Below are 20,816 nucleotides of genomic sequence, written 5' to 3' on the forward strand. Positions count from 1 at the left end.
CTTATTGAGATGAGAGAGTATCGATATTGTTATCGATTGTTTTTCTTTCTTGAATTTATAAAGAAATAATTGTGCTATTAATAACAGAATTCAAGAAGGGCAGACGTTTTTATAAACTAAATAATTATATATAACTTTAAGAGAAGTCAATCTGTATAAAACATCTAATTAAATGTGTAATAAATTACGTTTCCAATTGGAGAGAGTAAACCGAGTGAAAGGTGGTATGCATAATTACCCAAATAATGCTAAAAAACAATTGGGCTGAAAGGAAACAAATGATATATTTTATAACTATACTTTCCTGATCATGCAATATTAACATTGTGAAGATTTATTCTAAAATATTCCAATATAAAACATTTGTTTAGTTAGATGCACTAAAATAAATTTTCTTATAATACTTTTTTTTATGTATCACCCTGTTATGGGGTGTGTGTATTCAGCACTTTCCTAACATTTCCTAAATGCCTATTTGACAATCTGCCAACGGCAACTGACTTCATTATTGAAATGGCGTTTCCTGGTTCTTTTCGTCATCGTTGTCAACAGAAAAAGGTGAGCATTTATAAAGTTTCGGCGAGTACATCAGTTGGCACGTGGAAGATGTAGCAAAAAGTGTAATAACCTATACTGGATATTCCTGTGTGTGGTGCAATATGGACAGCAACTTCCTAATCATTGGTAATTGGCTTTTACAATAAATAATCGCACGTGTTTGACGCAAAATGTGGGTTGGGTTCCCGTGTCAACTGGTGTTATAATTAATTTCAATGATGATCGAATTAACAGAAGAGTTCTTGAAGACTATAATTCATCACCCAAGACTGATAGCAAACTAATAATTAACCTATTTATATCGGTATTTAGCAGTTCAACAAATAATTTATTTAACATTTGTGTTTTCAGACTCGAGATGGCCACCACATCGCCTCATCTTAACTGGTTGATCATCCGCAACAACAACTCTTTCCTCTTGAAGAAGCGTGATGTGAAGAAACCTTTCAGCACTGTAAGTAGCTAATTAAGCCTACCATTTAGTTTAGCATTATTAAATTAAGTGATGTTATTTGAATTCACAATGATATTTGAATACGAAATGATAGGAACATAACCAAACTGATATCGTTTTGTTAATCAAAGCTAATATTTGTTTGAAATATCACTAAAATTTTATTTTCCCTTATTAGGAGGCCAACAATTTGACCAATGTGAGCTCCTTCCGCTACAGCGGCTTGGTACACAAGAAAACCGTTGGTGTTGTACCGGCTGCCGACAAGAAGGGATTCTCGGTCGTTTTGAAGAAAGGCAAATATGCTCAACGCCCCGCTAAGAACACAGTACGTGTTTCATTCAAGTCAGGTCCCAGACGATCATTGAAGAAACTGAGGAACCTTTTGACCGGTGCTAAATACCGCAAGGACTTGACACAGGTAGGTTCGAGACAATATGTCTAACGTAAAATAGTTTATTATGATGATACCTTATTTTTTTTTTGCTACACACCAAGATCGCAGAATGATTATGTTGAGAAACCAATCTGATTGAAAACATTAAAATTGTGTTATATGATATATATGCGGCCATCTTCTAAACTGTTCTATTTTTGTTTTCAGGCTGCTCTCCGCCGTGCGTCTGCCGTGCTTGCATCGCAAAAGGCTGCCCCAGCTAAAAATGTAAAGAAACCTGAATAAATATAAAAAGATCAATTTTGTGAATTGAGTTTGTATTTATAAATGTTGAATAAAACATAAATAATTTGTAATTCTGTAATTCACTACACAAAATATGGTACGAAAAGTCCCGTTCTCATGATAGATAATTAGGGATTAATTTTATTGTTACAAAAAATAAAGTACTGAGTGAAAGTGAAACCTTTCTTTTATTGCAATAATTTTAGGGAAGTTTAGTCGTTTCAAGAAATTCTTTTAGGAAAGGCCACCTGACCCGTCTATTTAGAAACATTCGGACCATATCCACACGTGCTCGCATAAGCCAAATGAATAGGGTTTTTTATGTAGAAATCGGGTCTCATACCAAAGATGGTGTCTTAGGAGAAAACTAAGTTCGCTGCACACGTCAAAAAGGGTACTTAGTGGAATGATCCCGATGTTCTCTCTCGCCTCTCTCTCTTGTCTTGACTTGAGGATTTTGCTTTATTCTTTGGAAATAATCGCGAGTGAAGGAGCACAGGCTGTCGAGTATCACACCTAAAATCTTGTGTTAATTGACAGACGAAATTTTAATGCCATCCACTTCAATATTAAGGTGAAGTCCGTACTCCTTCGTCCAGTCAGTGAATATGGTCGCTGTGGTTTTAGTGGGGGAGAGTGTTATCAGCGTATGAAGTGATTGGAATTCTCTCTTTATGTAGTTAAGTGCTGTGTTGCTGTTGTGCACCTTTCGGAAGTCATGCTGGTGCGTGAAGGTGAGGAGTAGCAAGGCCTTAAGTGTCTTCACTGCTGGGAAGAGGAGAGTTAGGACGAATGGCAACGTCAAAATCGCTTGGAATGATGAACATGCATAACGAATAGGCGCCAATATCATAGTTTTCGAGTTTTTTCGAACTTTTGGGGGCATAATCGCCTTTAGCTTTCTTATTTGTCTCAAGAGCAATTCCTTCAAAGCATATGAAGGCATCGCTTTTTGACCAAAACTTTGAATTTTCAGGGCTATAACTACAGTGGCCTCCCCGTGGATATATTCTTCGAAATGTGGTTCTCAAATGAGCTGAACATTATCATCTCCGAAGTCAGACTGTTCATTGAGTATCGGCTCGTGGTCACCAACAAATGTAGGTCCTTTTCCATTTCCTGATTTGCAATATTTTCCTGTTTTTCTTCCGTCAATTCACGTCGCATGTTGACCAAATAAATCGACAATTCCTTCTAAGTTTAAAGTGAGATTTGCACTGCAGTTTGAGGTGTACTGTACCCTCCCATCTTGCAAACGGATCCACATATCCCCAGCACAGTTCTAAATCTCAGGATCTTCCTATTCCCTACTCGTATATGCATATGTAAACAAGAGCCTAGGATGTACGAAGATCTAAGAGGTTATAACCTCCCAGTAACAGCTTTGGATCTCCATTCTCTCCTTCTCTCCAAACAGCTACGTTATGATGTGGGAATCCATCGCAGAAAAGGTTTCCGGGCTTACCATCCTAGAGGTTACTACGGAGTGAGCACAACGTTAGTCAGTTCAGTAGCTTTGTACCCGACACTCGGATAAGGTAAACTCGGTAGCAGCCTGACAGGATACCTTCTACATATACCTAAACAAGTAGCAATTTACCTCATAAGATGAGATCGCTGATTATCACTATACGTGCATTAGGATAAGTTTGTGAAATAAGACACGAAGTATATACATATTTCTCAAGCAGAGGACAATCATGACAAACTCGGCACCATATCTCGGAATTACTTTAGTACAAAATGACAAAATCTTAATATTTTTGTGTGGGACTCGCAAAATTTTACAGCCAATGACTACAAAATATTTGGTGTGACCTTTGAGAGTTGCTCAGGAACAACAAGAAGACACTCATAAAACACTCCGACGACGCACGACAACTTATGGGTCAGACTTCGAACTCGTTTGATAGGAACATGTGAAAATGCCATTTATATAGAAGCAATTCGCACTTCTTTAAACTTACCATCAGAGAATGGCGTTGAATAAGTCAACACCCATGGTAGATGAAGAGCTGGAGTTGTTTCGTAAATCCAGAGTGACCCTGGTAATATTGAGCTCTGAACTCCTACTTCTTCTGGCTTGCCTCAAATACTTATACCCAACATATAACATGGAATGAGTTCCCTTTTCAAAGCCTAATATTCCTTTTCGTCTGTTTTGGCAACATCGAAACAGCTTGTTTTATGAAAATCCTGTTAGATGACGTCAATGACAATATCTATCCAACCAAAATAAAGTTTAGATAACCGATATTTAGTTTTTGATAACCGATATTTGAGTCCAACAGGGATGGACTCATTCGAACAATAAACTTTGCTGTAAGTGCTATGAGTCAGGCTTCACCACTCGATCAGACCAGCACATCGGAGTACTACATTTTTATTTGGTACGGCGGGGTAAAAACGGTCGTTTTTTTGGACTCACAAGGTGTGAATCGACTACTTAGAGAAAGACAAACCGGTCAAATGACACTATTAAGCAGATTTGGAAGAAAAAACGATGCAATTTATAGACAAAAGTGCTCTTCCTTCATATTCCACCAAAACAATGCAGCAGGGCACACTTCGTCGGGCATAATTTTGAGTAGAAGTTAGTCAAGAAGCCTATCTTGCAGACCTTCTGAAAATTTCTCAGTACTATATTTTAAACATTAAGTTTTTATTTTTGACATATTGTGAAATACTATTTATTTTTTACCGTGTAGTCTTAAAATATACCCCTTAAACTTTTAAACACTGATACGCTAATGTTTTTTAATTCCCAATAGTTTCTTTTCTTTAGGCTGTCACACTAGGTGTGCCCTTTAAAGCAGTTGGAGCTTCGCTGGCTCAAGTGAAGAAAGCTAAAAGGAGACTATGTTGAGGAAATGTTTTCAAAGACTTCGTATTTCTTTTGTAGGCTCAGTGCTTATCGAACCAAACTCGCAATTTATGAGACTCCACTATGGGTCCTACGGATATGGATGTTTATAGTTATATTACTTTATTCTATTTTATTGATATGATATCACATAATCTCGTGGTAGTTATGATCTTGACTATTCCAAGTAAATTCTAAGTTAAGATAAGTTTGTGAGTATACCGCGTATTTGGTGCCGTCGAGTTGTCCACCCTTCAGTCTTTCTTAATAATATTCTCGATGGTGAAAGCGGATGTGAGTGCTTTTGGTTGCGACTGCAGCTGAGGCTGCGTCAGCGGTGGTAACGGCTGCGTGCTACGAGCTGGTGTGATGGGTGTGAAGGCGCTGGGTGAAAAGGAGTTTGCTTGTCGCGTGCTATCCACCGAACTGTTGCTGTTGGAGTAGGCACCACCGGAGAGATCGAAGCTGTCCATCTCACGAAATGAAGTCTGGCTACCGTCTTGATTTGCGCTTAGTAGAGGCACCATTGTGCCCACATGTGGTAAGACCAGCTCGCGCTGTGCACTAAGATGCGTTGTTGTGCCGGCGGTGCTGGTGGCGTTGTTCGGCTGTGCTGGCGGTTCATTTCGAAAGAGTATGTTGAATGGCGCAATCGAAGCCAAATACTGGCGATGCAACTCGGTAATGCGATCAGAGTAATTTAAACCCATTGGTGCGGCGTGTTTGTTGCAGAATGTGTTGAGATCGGTTTGTGATGCAGCGGAAGGGTCATCCATAGTGTTTTCGAAAGCTTGATGGTTTTCCAGCTGTTAAGATCAGTTAGTTAATATTTAATATTTATATTAAGAGAAAATTCAACTCACTTGGTAGTTATCCTCGGAGCCGCTAGAACTTCTAATACAATGCCTTTGCCGTCGCGTACGTCGACGCCGATAGTTGCCTTGTTCGAACATATCATTGGCCGATGCGTCCAGCATCCAGTAGCTTCCTTTGCCGGAGTTGTCGTTATCATCAATCGTATTTTTATCACGTGGCACCTTCACGAAGCAATCATTCAGAGAGAGGTTGTGCCGTATGGAGTTTTGCCATCCTTGTTTGTTTTCCCGGTAGTAAGGAAATCTGATAAGAAGAGGTAGGTATTTTGTAAGAAATTTAGATTGTCTTTTAAGATTTGAGGGGATTAACGTTTATTTTGATTACATTTACATTTGAACTCTTTTCATTCATGCCTTATTTTTTCGCTTACATTCATCTGATAGTTCTTAGGTTGTTGGGAGGAAAATTCTCTATGAGATTAATGGATCTTTACATACAGATAGTTTAGCGAATCCAAAGAAAGCGGCAATGACGGATGCGACAGACAATAGAACGAAATTAATCGAAATGGTACTACTGGCTGGTCTGGATCTTTACATACAGATAGTTTAGCGAATCCAAAGAAAGCGGCAAAGACGGATGCGACAGATATAAGAACGAAATTAATCGAAATGGTACTACTAGCTGGTCATAACAGAGTTAAAGAGGTCTTATGTAAAGTAAATTTTCGAAACAAAGAATGAAGCGTGATTGTGGAGCCAACCAGTCAAGCCTAGACCCAAACCGAGGTTTATAACAACTCTATTGAAAATTAGGTTAGGCATCGGTATTTTGTATTTGCTCAAGGTCTCCAGAGCCAATTTTGAAGGCGATATTATAGATTTGTATTAAAATACGTGAAAACGTTATCCGGTTAAATTTTATCAGATGATGATGATCAGTTACAATGAAAATATACATCGAAGAAGTTGAAAAGTCTTATGACTAAAAAAGTCTCTCTTAACTTCAAATTTGTTTATGGATAAATTTATAGGCATGATAATGATACTCAGAAATCTTTTAAATGCGAATTGTGGGCAAACAAAATTTAATTTAAATCATGTGAAAGTGGATTTCTTCGTGATGTACATAAGATCTAGAGGACAACATTTGCCAAATTAGGGCTGAAAACTCGTTTATTTCCAGTTCGATTACATCTCGTTAAATGTTTTCAGGAAGGCTTTCTTAAACTTTTGAGGACTGCACCCATTTAGTTGTTCTCACAAATCAGTTTGTATCCAGAGATGCATTAAGGACCTTGAACAAATCTTGTACAACTCAGAAATAAAATAAATGTGAACTAAGCGATAACACAAAATCTTTTAGTCGACACTTCTCAAGCTATCAGCAAAACAGACCGAAGACTAATATCAGAAGGTTTACAGTTTGTGACATCAGTGGGCTATACTTTTCGGCAACGATACTGACAAATGCTATATAATGATGAGAAACCAGATATTCTGGACAAAATTAAACTACCTTGAAGTACCGGATTCAAATACATGTTATGTCAAGATGGCCAAAAGGGATCACAGGAAGATTTGATAGAGTTTTCTGGTATTGAATTCGGATAAGACATATATTAAAAAGTACTTTGAAATGGCTCTCTCAGGAAGTTTGTAGTTTGTTCTACTCTTTCAGAATACAAAGCGACGATTCGATTTTAGGTGGAATCCAACAGCATCAGCTTTAAATAAGAGCAAAAGCCGACGGAAGAGAAACTTGAAGAAATGTCGTAACTTTTCAACAAAAATATACCAACCTTTTGCAGCAACCAACTAATTTCATAATTAAGATCAATTAAAGTGGGCAGAACGTCCACAGCAGCTCGAAAAAGTTTATAGTGTTCAGGAAGAAATAGCGACGACTATCTAGAGCCGAGGATATTTTTCACCACATCAGCAGGATAATTTCTGTTCATCTAAAACAAAGCGAAATGGCTGTAAGGCATTTAGTGGCGATGGAGCTTCGACGCCTACTTGGTCTAGAAGTTTTACTCTTTCATATTCTTGACAAGGTTATTGGATTATTCTCAAATGTAGTAACACATTGAATTCTTTTAAAAAAACTAGACAAATAAACATAAAAACTACTGATAATTTGAGAATTCACCGTATAGTCCAAGTCTACACATAATTTGAAATTTTTCGAATAATTTATAAAAAAAAAAACGTCGGAGACCTTATAAAACATAGTACGATGTGCTGAGTCGAATTAACGAAAACTAAACCTCAGTTTTTAGGATATTCATCTGATATTTTGCATTCAGCCTTTTTTCCCCTCAAGAAGCTTTTCCTTTATCGGTATCTTTGATATCGGGCCACTATAGAATTTAGCTGCCATACAAACTGAACGATCAAAATCAAGTCCTTGGATGGTAAATTTTTTTATTTGAGGATATAATCAGTATCAAGTTTTTGTATTTTCGGTGCAACCGAAGATAACGGTTTATTTATTGTTATTCTAGTTTTTTTCTGTTTGCTGGAATATCCAGTAAATTTCCTGTATATCAAGGGTTTGTCCGGAAAATAATAGGACTGAGTCGATATAAAAAAAAAATTATTGAACCAATCGTTAGAATTCTTTAAAAACTTTCAAAATTGGCTCCTTCTGTGTCGATGCAGTACCACCAGAGCGATCTCCAAGCATTGAAGGCGTCACGGAAGGCATTTTTCGGAATAACCTTGAGAGCCGAGGTGCATGCCGCTTGAATCCCCTCTGCCGTCTCAAAATGCTTGCTTTTCATCGCCCTTTTCAGGCAAGGAAACAAAAAAGTCTGGGGGGCCATATCTGGGCTGTAGGAAGGCTGCATTTTCGTCTTGCACCACTCACAGAAACACGTCGCGCGAAAATGTTTGTTCTGACTCTCCAGGTGCTCGGAGACAACTGACAAGCCGCTAATTCATTAGCTAGGAACGCTTTGTCTCCCAAACTCTAGAAAATTGCTATACTCAATTCTAACGAAAGCGCAGAAAGACAGGAGAGATACACAGCCTATTAATAAGCCAAGCTTTATGTGCTACAAGAAACTTAAGTTCAGATAATAGTTGCGAAGAGCTATAAGAACAAACTCCAAAACAACTTTGTTTGGTTTGAAGTGTGAAAAATCTAGTTTAAGACTTTCAAACGAGCTGAAGTCTTCAGCGTTAAATTTCACTGGGACCTTACGTTTTAGTTAATCACACATACACAAAAACTCACACCATTTTTAATTAAAATGTACACTTTTCGAAATTACTTTTCCATGATGAATTTGTAGATGCCACTCAGCGTGAGTCGCTGATTCGGCGCGCTGCTGATCGCCATCGCGATCAAGGCAATATAGGAAAAAGGTGGCTTTTCCGGTCGGTGTGAGCTCTGCAGAAAGGATAACGGCATGGACCAGAAGTTCGGATTGATGCGCAGAAAAGGATTCAGTTGCTGATAATAGTAAGCGGCGGCAGCAACATTATTCTCCGACAACAAAGCGGCCACCGACGGATTATTCGCACAAACAAACTCGCCGCGCGCCAATTGCAGCTCATCCAGCGCGGTGGCGGCCGGATAATACGGCGAAGGTAGCATCATAAGTATATTATATATTCGATAATATAAATGTATGTATGGTACAAACACTTTCACTTAGTAACTTTGATGTTAACTGCAACACTTGACAAATAATAATGGGCACCTTCACGATCGTTTCACAAAAAAGGCGTCTAAAACACGAAACTTCCGACGCGTTGCGCCACGTTGAGCGTATGAAACGTTAGTGCGACGGTGGTATGTTAAGAAAATTTATAAATTCCGTTGAGAGGCGCAGGAAAATGAGTACATCACACATGGGCGATGATCTACTACAGACTGGCGGCTAAGCAGCGCAACTCTGCAGGCGCGATCGTGGAGGAGTTGGAAAATGAAAAACACTTCCCTCATTTATCTCAGCACTTGCTTATATGCATATACGAATGAATTTTTGTACGCATGTAGTTGTGTATGTGCGAACGTCGTATCTCTTGGAAAAACAATGGCTGGCTGGTTGGCTGGGTGACTGGCTGGCGGGCGATCCTCACAAGTATAGCAGCGCAGGTTCTTAGGCGAAGGCTTGCCTCCTATCAAATTAGAGCGTGTGGGAGCGCATTTGCATGCACACATAGATATACATACATATATAAATGTATGTATGTATATTTATGCTTATATTTGTGCATATGTGCTTGTGTGCCTATGTAGGCTGCTGTGTGGAAGCAGTAACGTATGAGTGATCATATCTTTCCTGTTTTTGCTGCTGACTGCTCGCTCTGTTTGCTAGCTTAGCTTTTGTTATTGTATATGCATGCGTGTATGTATGTATGTATATAAAGATATATATCTTTTTTGAAACAGTTCATAAATTCTTAGTGCATTTTGTGCAGTTTGTATTGTGTTGTTGGCCGCTAAAGCTACAACTGATTTGTTTGCTAAATAAATAAGCGACCTACAAACGACTATTGCAGGCACTCGTCAACTAAGCTTGCACACACATACACAAACATATGTTAATATGTATACTTTGATATACTTACATAAACATATACACATATATACATACATATGTATATATGTACATATAGTAGTAAGTGCAGGCTGTGCGCTGGATTAGCGCAGCACACGTCCAACTCGACCACATCACATCAACAACACGCCCATTAACACCAAATGCCGAAACACTTTCACACACACACACACACGAACAGGGAAATGCAGCACTTATACACATGTACATATAAGTATATGTGTCCATGAGTATTGAGCATTGCATTTGCATATGGTTACAGTTCGAATTTTGATGATCGAGTTAATGTTGTCGTAAAATTACGTCAATAGGCCGCAAAGTACTCGAAATTATCTAAACTATGCTGGCACATATTCACACACGCACTAACATTCATACCCACACACATGCACACATGCATGCGTGTATTTAGAGCGCTCGGCAGTAGTTGGTAGGCAGGAAAAAAGCAAAAGCGGACATGAAAGGAAATTATATTGCAGCGCCTGCTGTGGTATGGATCGTAAAAATCGCACATTCTGCCGCTATGCTCTGCAGGCAGCACGTATGTATGTGTGCGTGCTTTGCGAAATGAAGTATCAATGCACATAAGTACATTCATATGTATGTATATATACATATGTATATATTTGTAAATATGTTTGTGTTTAAAGGGAAAGCTGGTTATTTGGTCTGAAGGTTGAAATACCACATGCCTTCTGGTACTTGATTAAAGTTCCTTTGAGTGAAATCGTTTATTTTCGAAAATAAACACAATAAAACAACAAAAATAAACAACTGTTTTATGACTCTTTTTACCGTATTTAAAACTGTCTGTTATCAGTCAGCTTACGAATCTATAATTGTATAGTATGATTGTAAATTAGAAATTTTCCAATGTTTGGCCTCTTCGATTCCCCACTTTTTTGCTTGCTGCGTATGAACTCTGCGTCCTTGTAAGCATTTTGCATATGAAAACACCAACAATGCTATTTAGCTGAATACAAACCACATTAAACTGGTATAAACCGCTTGTTATTCTATTTGTATTTGATTATGTCAATATATGTGATTTATACCAGTTGTTTGTTCGTTTTCAAAAACTATGTTCGTCTGATTCTATTTGATTTGTAACATTCGTATTCTCTTTACTAATCTTCGTCGATTAGATTTAATTTAATTTATACCAGATCGATTTATACCAGTTCGATTTATACCAGTTGTTTGTTCCATTTTCCAGTACATGTTTGTTGTTTTCTATTTGATTTATACCAGTTGGTTGTTCTATTTTTCATTGTATGTTCCTTGGATTCTATTTAATTATTACCACTTGAATGTTCTCTTTACTCATCTTTTTCATTTAGAATTTAATTTAATTTATACTAGCTCGATTTATACCAGTTATTTGTTCCATTATCTGCACATCTGATGTAAAGCGAATGTGACATTGGCATTGCGCGACTACCCTGATCTTCATATACCACTTGTATCCTCTGACCTCTTTTTGTATTTCCAAGCAATCTTCTGTCTAACATAACAAACATTCTTTCCGAAATCATCACTTGCACTGGCAGTACCAGAGTTGCTCGAAAAAGTCCGTCGCGTTACAGATGGTGCGAGTCGCATTGCGTCAATGTATGTTCATAAATTGTGATTTACGACTTGGCTAAAGTTATTAAATTGTGTATACCTTCCTCTCTGGATTTCGGGAAATAAGTACATTCATTATCTAATTTTGGTTAGCTCAGATCAGGGTAATATTCGCAATAAAGATAGTTCAGAATCCCACTTGGACAACAGTGAACGCCAATCCCAACATATGCGATACCGAAAACTTCTAAATATGGATCACCAGACCCTCATTAATCGAGTCGTTTGGAGGTTATCATCAATTGATAAGATAATATCAACCACAGCCACTTCATTATTTTCACCGACGGTATGTGTCTACCGCAATATTTCAATCTAAGTTTGTCAAATGCCTAGATTTATACCTACCATGTCCGACCATAGTATTCCACAGCATTCAGTCAGAACAATTACAATTGGAGCGAGATGAACTTTGCTAACAGTAAGTAGTTCAGAGGATTTTTAACATTTCACTCTGAGCCAGAAGTTTTTCGCAGTTACATTAATTCTGGTTGTTGACCCACGCTTGACCAGCTCACGAAAGGTCCATAGATATCGCTAGAGTACAAGAGAACAACAGTGTCTTGTTTCCAGTCTGATGACATTGGTGTAAGAGTGCTTTTTGTAAGAAGGTCGTTGGCCTTGTAACTTCCAAAGTTTCCACTGTGAACATGCAACCAAATAAGTTGGAAAAAAAAGTAGCCTGGTACTATTGCTAATGAGTTTAGGCACTACCTGAGTAAACTTGAGCGCACTGTCGGCGAGCTCAGATATCGGAGTGAATGCGAAGAAAGCTGTACTTCGGAGCAATATGAGTATATCTACTGCTATCCTGACGAGAGCCACCTTCGCTTGAAAGACAATATAGTGGTCTGGTAGACTGAAGTTATGTTTGATGGAGAGCTCCCGACAGTAGACTCCGCTTCCCATCGTTTCTCCGACTTTCGATATATCCGTGAAAAAGCTCACTGCACAACTTCTTCAGCGGCTTTGCTCTTTCACACATATTCTTCAAAGATAGGAAGCAGAGAAGGAAGATCGTAAGAAGATTTCGCGTTGCAGTGGTCTAGATCGCCAGGGATGCAATCCAAGTAGCGGAAATTACGCGATTTTCTGTCGATAGTAGATTATTTGTGAGTAATCAAAGAAATCTTTAGAAATTGGAGAGTTCCGTGAAATTTTGCAAATTTAGCCATAAAACACCGAACTCTTTTAATTCTAAACGAACGCACCAAGTTAATAAGAGTTTATTCTATATTTTAAGGCTTCTATGAGTTGAAACGAAATAGTAAACAAAAGACTTTCATCAAAGTTCTCCACACAGAAGCTACAAGATTTTATCATTTGTTTGTTTATAATTGTAATTTCCAATTAATCATTACCGCGGGCACATGCGGCTTGTGCAATCAAGTGCAGCAGTGATTGAATATTCCCAAGAACTACCCACACATATATGTATATGTGTGTGCGTAAGTATTTGTAAATGAATGTGCATATGCAGGTGGTTCTATGCCAGAAGGCTTCGCACTCAACTCATTAGGGTGAGCGAATACTTTCAATTTCCCAAATAAATTTCTTTTGTTTCACTAAAGTTTAAAAAATATGACGAAATAGAGAGTACATCAATGAAAAATAGCGCCGACACCCCTAGTATTACACTTAGCATACCGCCCGCCATGCGCAGCGCTTTGATATTCAATGGCCGCATTCGTTGCTGGTGGCTCATGATCGTAAATATTTTGAAAGTATAAAATTGTATCAGTAAACAAATATAATAATAATTAGGTTTTTTCCAATCGCTCTTTTTTTTTAAGCGCACGCACATTTGGAATTCCCTTTCTTTGGTGTGAACGCCACGGGCTTTGATCGCGCCAGACATTCAGGCAGCAAAGTCTTCTGAGCACCGAAGTTGCAACGCTGCACACCGCATCAAAGCGCGCCACTGTTGTGTGCACTGCTTTTCAATTACATAAAAAACTCATTAAATTTACGAGAGCATGTGGCATCTGAAGTTTTACTCTCGTCAATGATCGCCACTTGAGAGCGCACATGTATTGCCTACGGATACTAAGAAGTCTTTTTACAGCGAAAATGTTTACTAAAACTTAGAGACCTTTTATTGAATGCATGGATTATTGATTTGTTAAGTAGCTGATCTTAGCACGGGACTGGTATGTTTGTTGTCTAATAAGACTTCCCAATCTTGCCGAAGACTAATTTTCAAATTAATTCCCAATTAAATAATAGTTAGCGTTCGGTCTTCAGGTTTCATGTCTCTTTTTTTCTAGTGGTCGTAATGAAGAGGCAAAGTAGGCTCTTAACTTCTCTTATAGTTTGACCTAAACAAATTTAATTTACGTTTTGGGTATGAAGAAATTGTAACTACATAGATTAGTGAATAAGTTATATATATATATATAGAGAGAGAGAGATAATCTGATTTTTATACCTTGAACAGGGTATATTAAGTTTGTCACGAAGTTTGTAACACCCAGAAGGAAGCGTCGGGGACCATATAAAGTATATACATCTATAAATGATCTCCAAAAAATTATTCAGATCAGTTAACTATAGCATAGCTGCCATACAAACTGAATGATCGGAAAAAAGTTCTTGTAAGAAAAACTTTTGCATTTGACGTGGTATCTTCACGAAATTTGCCATGGATTACTGCTTAAGGTGATAATATAATCTCCGAAAAAATTGTTCAGATCGGATTACTATAGCATATAGCTTCCATATAAACTGAACACATAGTTACTAAAAGAAATGCACCTGTGAAGGGTATATCAGCTTCGGTGCAGCCGTTTTTTCTTGGTTTTTTTTTAATAATGGCAACTATAAGAAGTATGGATGGGAAAGCGCAGTGAAATAAAAAAGCTTGGATGATGTGATTTTACTCTGGGTTGGTGACCATCAAAAATTGGTTCAACGAGTTTCAAAGGGGTTATCACAATGTCCATATTCTCAATAATCGACCGCCGATTGAAGGTGCGCGAGTTAGTTGACCCATCAGGCATCTCAAAAGGCCGTGTGGGTCATATCCGAAGAAGTTTTCACATCTTTTTGTGAGACTGCTGAAGCATGAGTCTACTGGTATAAAAATGAGATCAATGAATTGTTGCCCCATTGCACAAAAATGGTCCCATTTGACGAAGTAAAAGGCTATCTTTCATTATGATAACTCGTCGACTTACATTCCCGTCGTTACCACGGAAAAATGGTTTGAAGAAGGATTCGAACTACTACTCCAGTCAATATATTCTCCAGTGGCACTTTGATATTATATTTATTTTCTTCAGAAAGTAGCTTTAAGTAAAGAAGTTGAATCATCACTAGGTCGAGTATATCAACATAAAAAAAATAATAATAATAGTAACCTCGGATGACAAATAGAACGCCGTTTTACCAGTATTTTCGACATTCTTTGGAAGCTAGAGAAACTTATACTCATAGTCAGCTTGAAATAGAGTTACGATTTTCGATCTGTCTTCTGCATAGGGGTACCAATAGAAGTCCGTTATCTTCAGAGAAATTTTGACTTTTTCAAACTATTGTAAGGACCAGATATGGTCTTTCTCTCCAGAGGTGTGGGATAGAAGGGAGAAGTATAAGGACACAGGATAAGTATCTATACCAAAGGGTAAAAATAATCGGATGGAAGGTGGTGTCAAATCAGAAAAATTTAATATCTTTCGACTACCAGAACAGTGCAGGGTCTTCGAAGCGGATAACATAATAATTAAAAAAAACGTTCTGATTCTGACAAAACAGGTGCTTACAACAAGAAATATATTTATATTGAAATGTATATTGAAAGATTTCCAAAGAATATCTTTAAGTTATTGTGGATGTAGCATCGTATTTCACGATAAATCTGCAATGGATTCCAGCGCGCAACTTAGAAAAGGTAACTGCGAAGCAGATGAATTAGTTAGTAGAGGCACCATCCTGCAATTATACTAGGATAAAGAAAAAATATGAATGCCTCTGCCTACTTATAGAAGAAAAATATTTTCTAATAATACTAGACGAAGTCTCGGCAGTTGCAAACATAAAACCGTTTGAATTGGTGAATTTCATCAAGAGCACAGGGAAGATCAGTGAGGGCTAGATAGTGAGAGGGTATTTTAGTGCCGGTGGTTTCACAATCAGCCTGCTAAAGACCTATGTAGGTATGTTGTCAGGCATCTAGCCTATATACTTACCTTTCACAAGATCGATTTCTATATATGTAGCTTGTAATTCTGCATCTGGATTCAATTTTAAATTTTTGTTTATATCCTTCAAATGTGAAAAACTCTAATTTAAGCATTATAAACTTTCAAATAGAGTACTCATTCATTTTTAGTACCTCTCCAACTGCTGTCAGAAACCTCTTTGTAGAGGCTGTAAGCTAAAGAATAAATCCAAAAATAACGATTCACACTTCATCGATTATATTTTCGATATGTAAATGTGGTGGTGACCATAATCTTTTACCTTGTTTTCTATTTTCAAACGTATAATAAAAAAATAAATAAATTTTCAAACTGAAAGTAAAATTTACCGCAAAATTTCTATTTTGTTATTTAAACAAAAACATTCTAAATTTTATGTTGTGTACAAAAATATATTTTAAACAAATTATTATATTTTAAGATGTTGAAAAACGGCTACAGTTGCCAAGAAGCGTATGAGCGAACCATTTGCGGACGGCGGCAATTAGGCACCCCCTATAACCCAGAGCAGCGCAAGCCGTTTTTAATCCAATTCTAAATAAATAAAATATTAAACAAATTGCAAAATAGCTAAAAGCTAATGGCCACCACACAGCACTTCAAATATATATATATATATATATATGATATATATATATATATATATAAATGTATGTATATACTTAACATGCATATATGTATATGTACTCACGTACAAGTACAATACAATTTTTACGACAGCAGCCACCACTAACACATATGTACATACGTATGTACATGAGCAGTTTGACTTATCCTAAAAAATGTTTGTGTGTGAAATATTTAAATATATTTATATATAGTACATACATATGACTTTGTGTATTTGTGCCACGCTCATGAATAACATCTGTTTTTGCATTCCTTTTCGACACTTAAAGATTAAAAGTTACATTACTGCTGTTGCCGCACCTCACCGCTGCCTTCATGCATACGCACGTAATACAACAAAAGCAACGCGGTCAGCCGTCCAATTTATTTAAATGCGCTGAATATATTCTTAAATAAATAAAAGCGTTTGAGTATAAATATTTTGAAAAATACTGCGGTGATCGCGCTGTTAAAACTGTACATATTGTAGGAATAAACCGCAGTGATCTCGACGGAAATACTTAAAGAATATTTTTCGGGTACACATACGAGTATACATATATATAAGTATACAGTATATATTAAATGTAGAGAGTGTTGCTAGTAAGTCTTGTAGTCACAAGTTATTTAAGCTTTCTGAGAGCCTTCAAGAAATTGCCCTGTTATTTTGCGCATATATACATACATATATACTTAAACTGTATATATTTAATACCTTAATTAATTGCTTAATTTTTTGCAGAGACAATATATTTCGACCTCAGTAGCTATTTCCGCATCGAAACCAGCTGGTCCTTCACACTGTACGTCTTCCTTCAAGTTGATAATAAAACAGATTTTGTTATCCAGTTACCTTTAAAAAAAGAAACATAACAAAAGACAGAATTTTGACCATAGTGGGACACATCTTAGTGATCACTTTGGTGGACTTTCAAGTGCCTAAAGTCGCCTTAACTGCGAAGTAATAACCGTCAATAGGGACTTAGAAGAAATAGTGATAGACAATGCCCCGAAAAGTAGGCAACATTTCTCATTTTAGAGGTTTATTTAAATATTGGACCTCCTCCGAAATTGCGAAAATTAGTGAAATTGTTATCACAATTGGAGAATGGGTATGGTGCTGTCTATATTTTGGTGAGAACCAATATTTCCGGATCTGGTCGACTAATTTCAATCAAACTTGACTCATCTATATATATAAAAATCAATGCCACTTTCTTTGTAATTTCATCACTCATAAATGGCTGAACCGATTTGGCTGATTTTTTTTGTTGTATTTGTTATTATTAGGAGAAGGTTCTTATGTAAGAAAAAATTACGAAAGTTGCCGGAAAACCCCAAAAAAACAGCCCTTTTCTTTTTCCCATACAAACGTTTTATTTTATATGTACATATCGTCACCTGAAATGCAAAATAACGTAACATCACTTTTCGTAGGTTTACAGGAGAAGCAAAAAACCGTATAAAAAGAAAACCACTTGAGGATATTAGAAACAAAATTTTCAAAATCTGAATTAACATGAACCTATAATTATATTTTAGAAAAAATAATTCAGAAAAAAATTAAGCAAATTTTATAGTAGGTGTCTTACGTTATTTTGAATTTTCATTTCCTGGAAACTTTAAAATAACGTATGATCAATCTAAATTTGTATAAAAAACTAAAAATTTGACCATATTAATACTTTTTAATTTTAAATAAAACAGTTTGCAAGTTTTTAATATTTCATGTTATTTTTATTATTATTATGTACATAAGTACCAGAAAAAATTTAAATATTTCAAGCTAAAAAATGAGGATAATGTTTAATTATTATTTATTTAATAACTAATTATTCAAAAGGTATATTATCATAAAAGTAATAACAGTCTACTGAAATTAAAGCTTCTAGGTCCTGCAGATGTTGCCATTTCTTCTTAGTTATTGTTAAAGCTTTATGGAAAATAGAATAGGCTGCTGGAATTCCTAAAAAAGCACGGGTCTGATTGCTTGGATCATGGAGTCCCTAAACCGAACTCTGGCGGCTCCTTCTCTACCCATATTCCGAGGGAGTTGTGAGTGGGAAGAAGCCGTTGGAGAAAAGTTACAGTGAGCTTCTTCATCTGATGGGTCAAAGGTGGAGAGGTCTACTGTCAGGAGCTCTCTATCAACTCCAGTTTCTCCAACTTCCTAAGTATTACAGTGTCTTCCAGGCCGAGGTTGGAGCCATTAAGGTAGCAGTAGATTTACTACTCCGGTGCACCCTCCTTCAGAGGAGTGACCATCGACTCAGATAGCAGAGCGGCGATTCCAGCCTTGAACTCATTAACAATGAGAGAATTCAGAGCTGATCGAAGACCTAACCTCGCTATCAGTAGCATCGAGTGCCATTGTGATAAGAATGATATGAGTGCCAGACCACAGCGGAATTGCAGGAAACATGAGCTAGCAAGAAGAGTCTTACCAGACGCCATCTGCGGAAGCTGTATGGAAAAAGATTAGGTGGAAACAACTCAACGCTTCCTTCTTGGCTGTCTTGATTTAGGAAGGTCAGGACTTAATCACTTGGGGGCGCATACCTTCAGACATCCCACCGAACTGGCGGGAAGCGTTTTGTTAATTTATAAGTTCGAACACAGGAGTTATTCTTTTCTATGGCCTCACAAAGGACTACATATGCACATATATGTATATGGTAGTCCACGTTCGATCAACGATGTAGCCTAAACTTACCAAAGCACATTGAACTTAATCACTGAAAATAAACATAAACAATAAATGAAGGCTAACTTCGATATAAAACAAGAAAACACTCTGTTATATTTACATACTTTAGTGATGATACGTTATTTTGTTTAACGAAATCAAAGCACTTGATGATACGTTTTTGAATTTTTAATATAGCTTGGGTATTTTTGATCGCAGAAGCTTAAAATTTGCGACACATATGTAATTTGAAGTAGTGAAGCGTAATCATTAAGACACTCAATTTCGAATTTTTTGATGATACGTTATTTTGCATTTCAGGTGACGATATGATTGTTTGTTTGTTAGGAACGCTAACGCTCGAGAACGGCGGAACCAGTCTTCATGAAATCAGAAGTTGTTCGCTGTGGATCTGCAAAGGGTTAGATATAAAAAAAACCATATACTTTTCATAAGGAAAAGTCGAAAAATTGGATATTTCCAAAAAGTGACTTTTCATACAATTTTTTTTGTTTTGTTTTTCAATATTTTGATTTGTAAATTATTTGAATCGTTCAATTTCGGTCGCTTGCTTTTTTATTCCGGCTATTTAAAAGAATAATTATTGAAAATTATGCAGTGAAAACTTTATGTGTGTTTCAAACGAAGTGATCATATAAGAAATTATTTTAAAGAAAATGCCGACACGTCCAAAATCAAACATAGGTCGATGTACTCGAAATGCTCGGGGCGTGTTGTCACAAAGAGTATCACAAAGTGCAGTGCGACGTCCACGAAATAGATTTGCAGAAGCTCATCATGCAAGAAATCCAGCAAGACCTACGCGAATACGACGTCGTGTTTTGGAAGATAGGTTCCGTGCTGCATTTGATTACGACCCTTCAATCGACTATAATGTACATGGATATATTGGAATGATGGATGTTATATGCCCACATTGTGAAGCGGCTAAATTCTCGGGTGAAACGGCTGGAATGTGTTGCGCTAACGGGAAAGTAAAATTACCGGAATTTAAACCGCCTCCTGAACCATTACAATCATTAATTTTTGAGACATCACCAGAATCGAAACATTTTTTAAATCATATACAAGAGTACAATTCGTCTTTTCAAATGACTTCTTTTGACGCTACAAAAATTATAAGAGATCAATTTATGCCGACATTTAAGGTGATTGCATGGAATATTTGATGGTTTTTTCAATAAATAGGGAAAAATTTATTCCTATAACATTGCATACATATTACAGATCCAGGGTAAAATTTATCCGCGACGCTAACCATCAATTTTTACAAATATACATATTTCATCTTATATATAAAAATGAATCGTAAAATGTGTTGGTAAGCGCATAACTCAAAAACGCCTGGACCAATTTTGCCAATTCTTTTTTTAAAAGGTTCGTTGAGGCTCAAGGATGGTTTTTACGGAAATTTCGAATAATTGCCGGAAAATCCCTAAAAAGAACCCTTTTATTTTTCCCATACAAGAATGCTGTTAGTAACGCTAATGCTCGAGAGCGGCTGAACCAATCTTGATGAAATTTTCAGAGGTTGTTCGCTGTGGATCGAGGAAAGTTTAGAAATAAAAAACCGTATACCTTTCGTGAGGAAAAATCGGAAAATTGGACAATTCAAAAAAAAAAGAACTTTTTTTCATACACATTTTTTTTCAACTTTTTTCCTTTTGTTTTTCTATTATTTTAATTGTTCAAATTTGCTTTCTTTATTTCGGCTATTCAAAAAAAAAAT

At 36.8% G+C, this 20,816-nt stretch overlaps 2 protein-coding genes and 1 non-coding gene across 4 annotated transcripts; 2 read left to right on the plus strand and 1 right to left on the minus strand.

The window, feature by feature from the left end:
- Positions 1 to 483: 483 nt before the first annotated feature.
- On the plus strand, positions 484 to 1,815 carry LOC120778738 (60S ribosomal protein L28). 2 transcript variants are annotated; one of them, XM_040110704.1, is made up of 4 exons: positions 484 to 558; positions 910 to 1,012; positions 1,191 to 1,433; positions 1,617 to 1,815. In XM_040110704.1, exons 2-4 carry the CDS (start codon positions 917 to 919, stop codon positions 1,692 to 1,694), a joined length of 417 nt encoding a protein of 138 aa, XP_039966638.1. In that variant the 5' UTR covers positions 484 to 558; positions 910 to 916; the 3' UTR covers positions 1,695 to 1,815. The 2 variants fall into 2 exon arrangements, with proteins under 2 accessions (XP_039966638.1, XP_039966639.1); XM_040110705.1 differs by lacking the exon at positions 484 to 558 and adding an exon at positions 661 to 684.
- LOC120779242 lies at positions 764 to 839 on the plus strand. The gene has a single exon (XR_005705635.1). It is a non-coding gene; the product is annotated as a small nucleolar RNA CD11 (small nucleolar RNA).
- A 2,970-nt stretch (positions 1,816 to 4,785) lies between the features above and the next one.
- On the minus strand, positions 4,786 to 8,979 carry LOC120778743 (fork head domain-containing protein FD2). Its single transcript, XM_040110712.1, has 3 exons — positions 8,651 to 8,979; positions 5,421 to 5,676; positions 4,786 to 5,363 (listed from the first exon to the last, which is right to left on the minus strand). The coding sequence occupies exons 1-3, from the start codon at positions 8,977 to 8,979 to the stop codon at positions 4,812 to 4,814; spliced, it is 1,137 nt and encodes a 378-aa protein (XP_039966646.1). The 3' UTR covers positions 4,786 to 4,811.
- Between the last annotated feature and the right edge of the window lie 11,837 nt (positions 8,980 to 20,816).

Source organism: Bactrocera tryoni, chromosome 5, assembly GCF_016617805.1.
Source record: "Bactrocera tryoni isolate S06 chromosome 5, CSIRO_BtryS06_freeze2, whole genome shotgun sequence".
In the NCBI taxonomy this organism is placed as follows: domain Eukaryota; kingdom Metazoa; phylum Arthropoda; class Insecta; order Diptera; family Tephritidae; genus Bactrocera; species Bactrocera tryoni.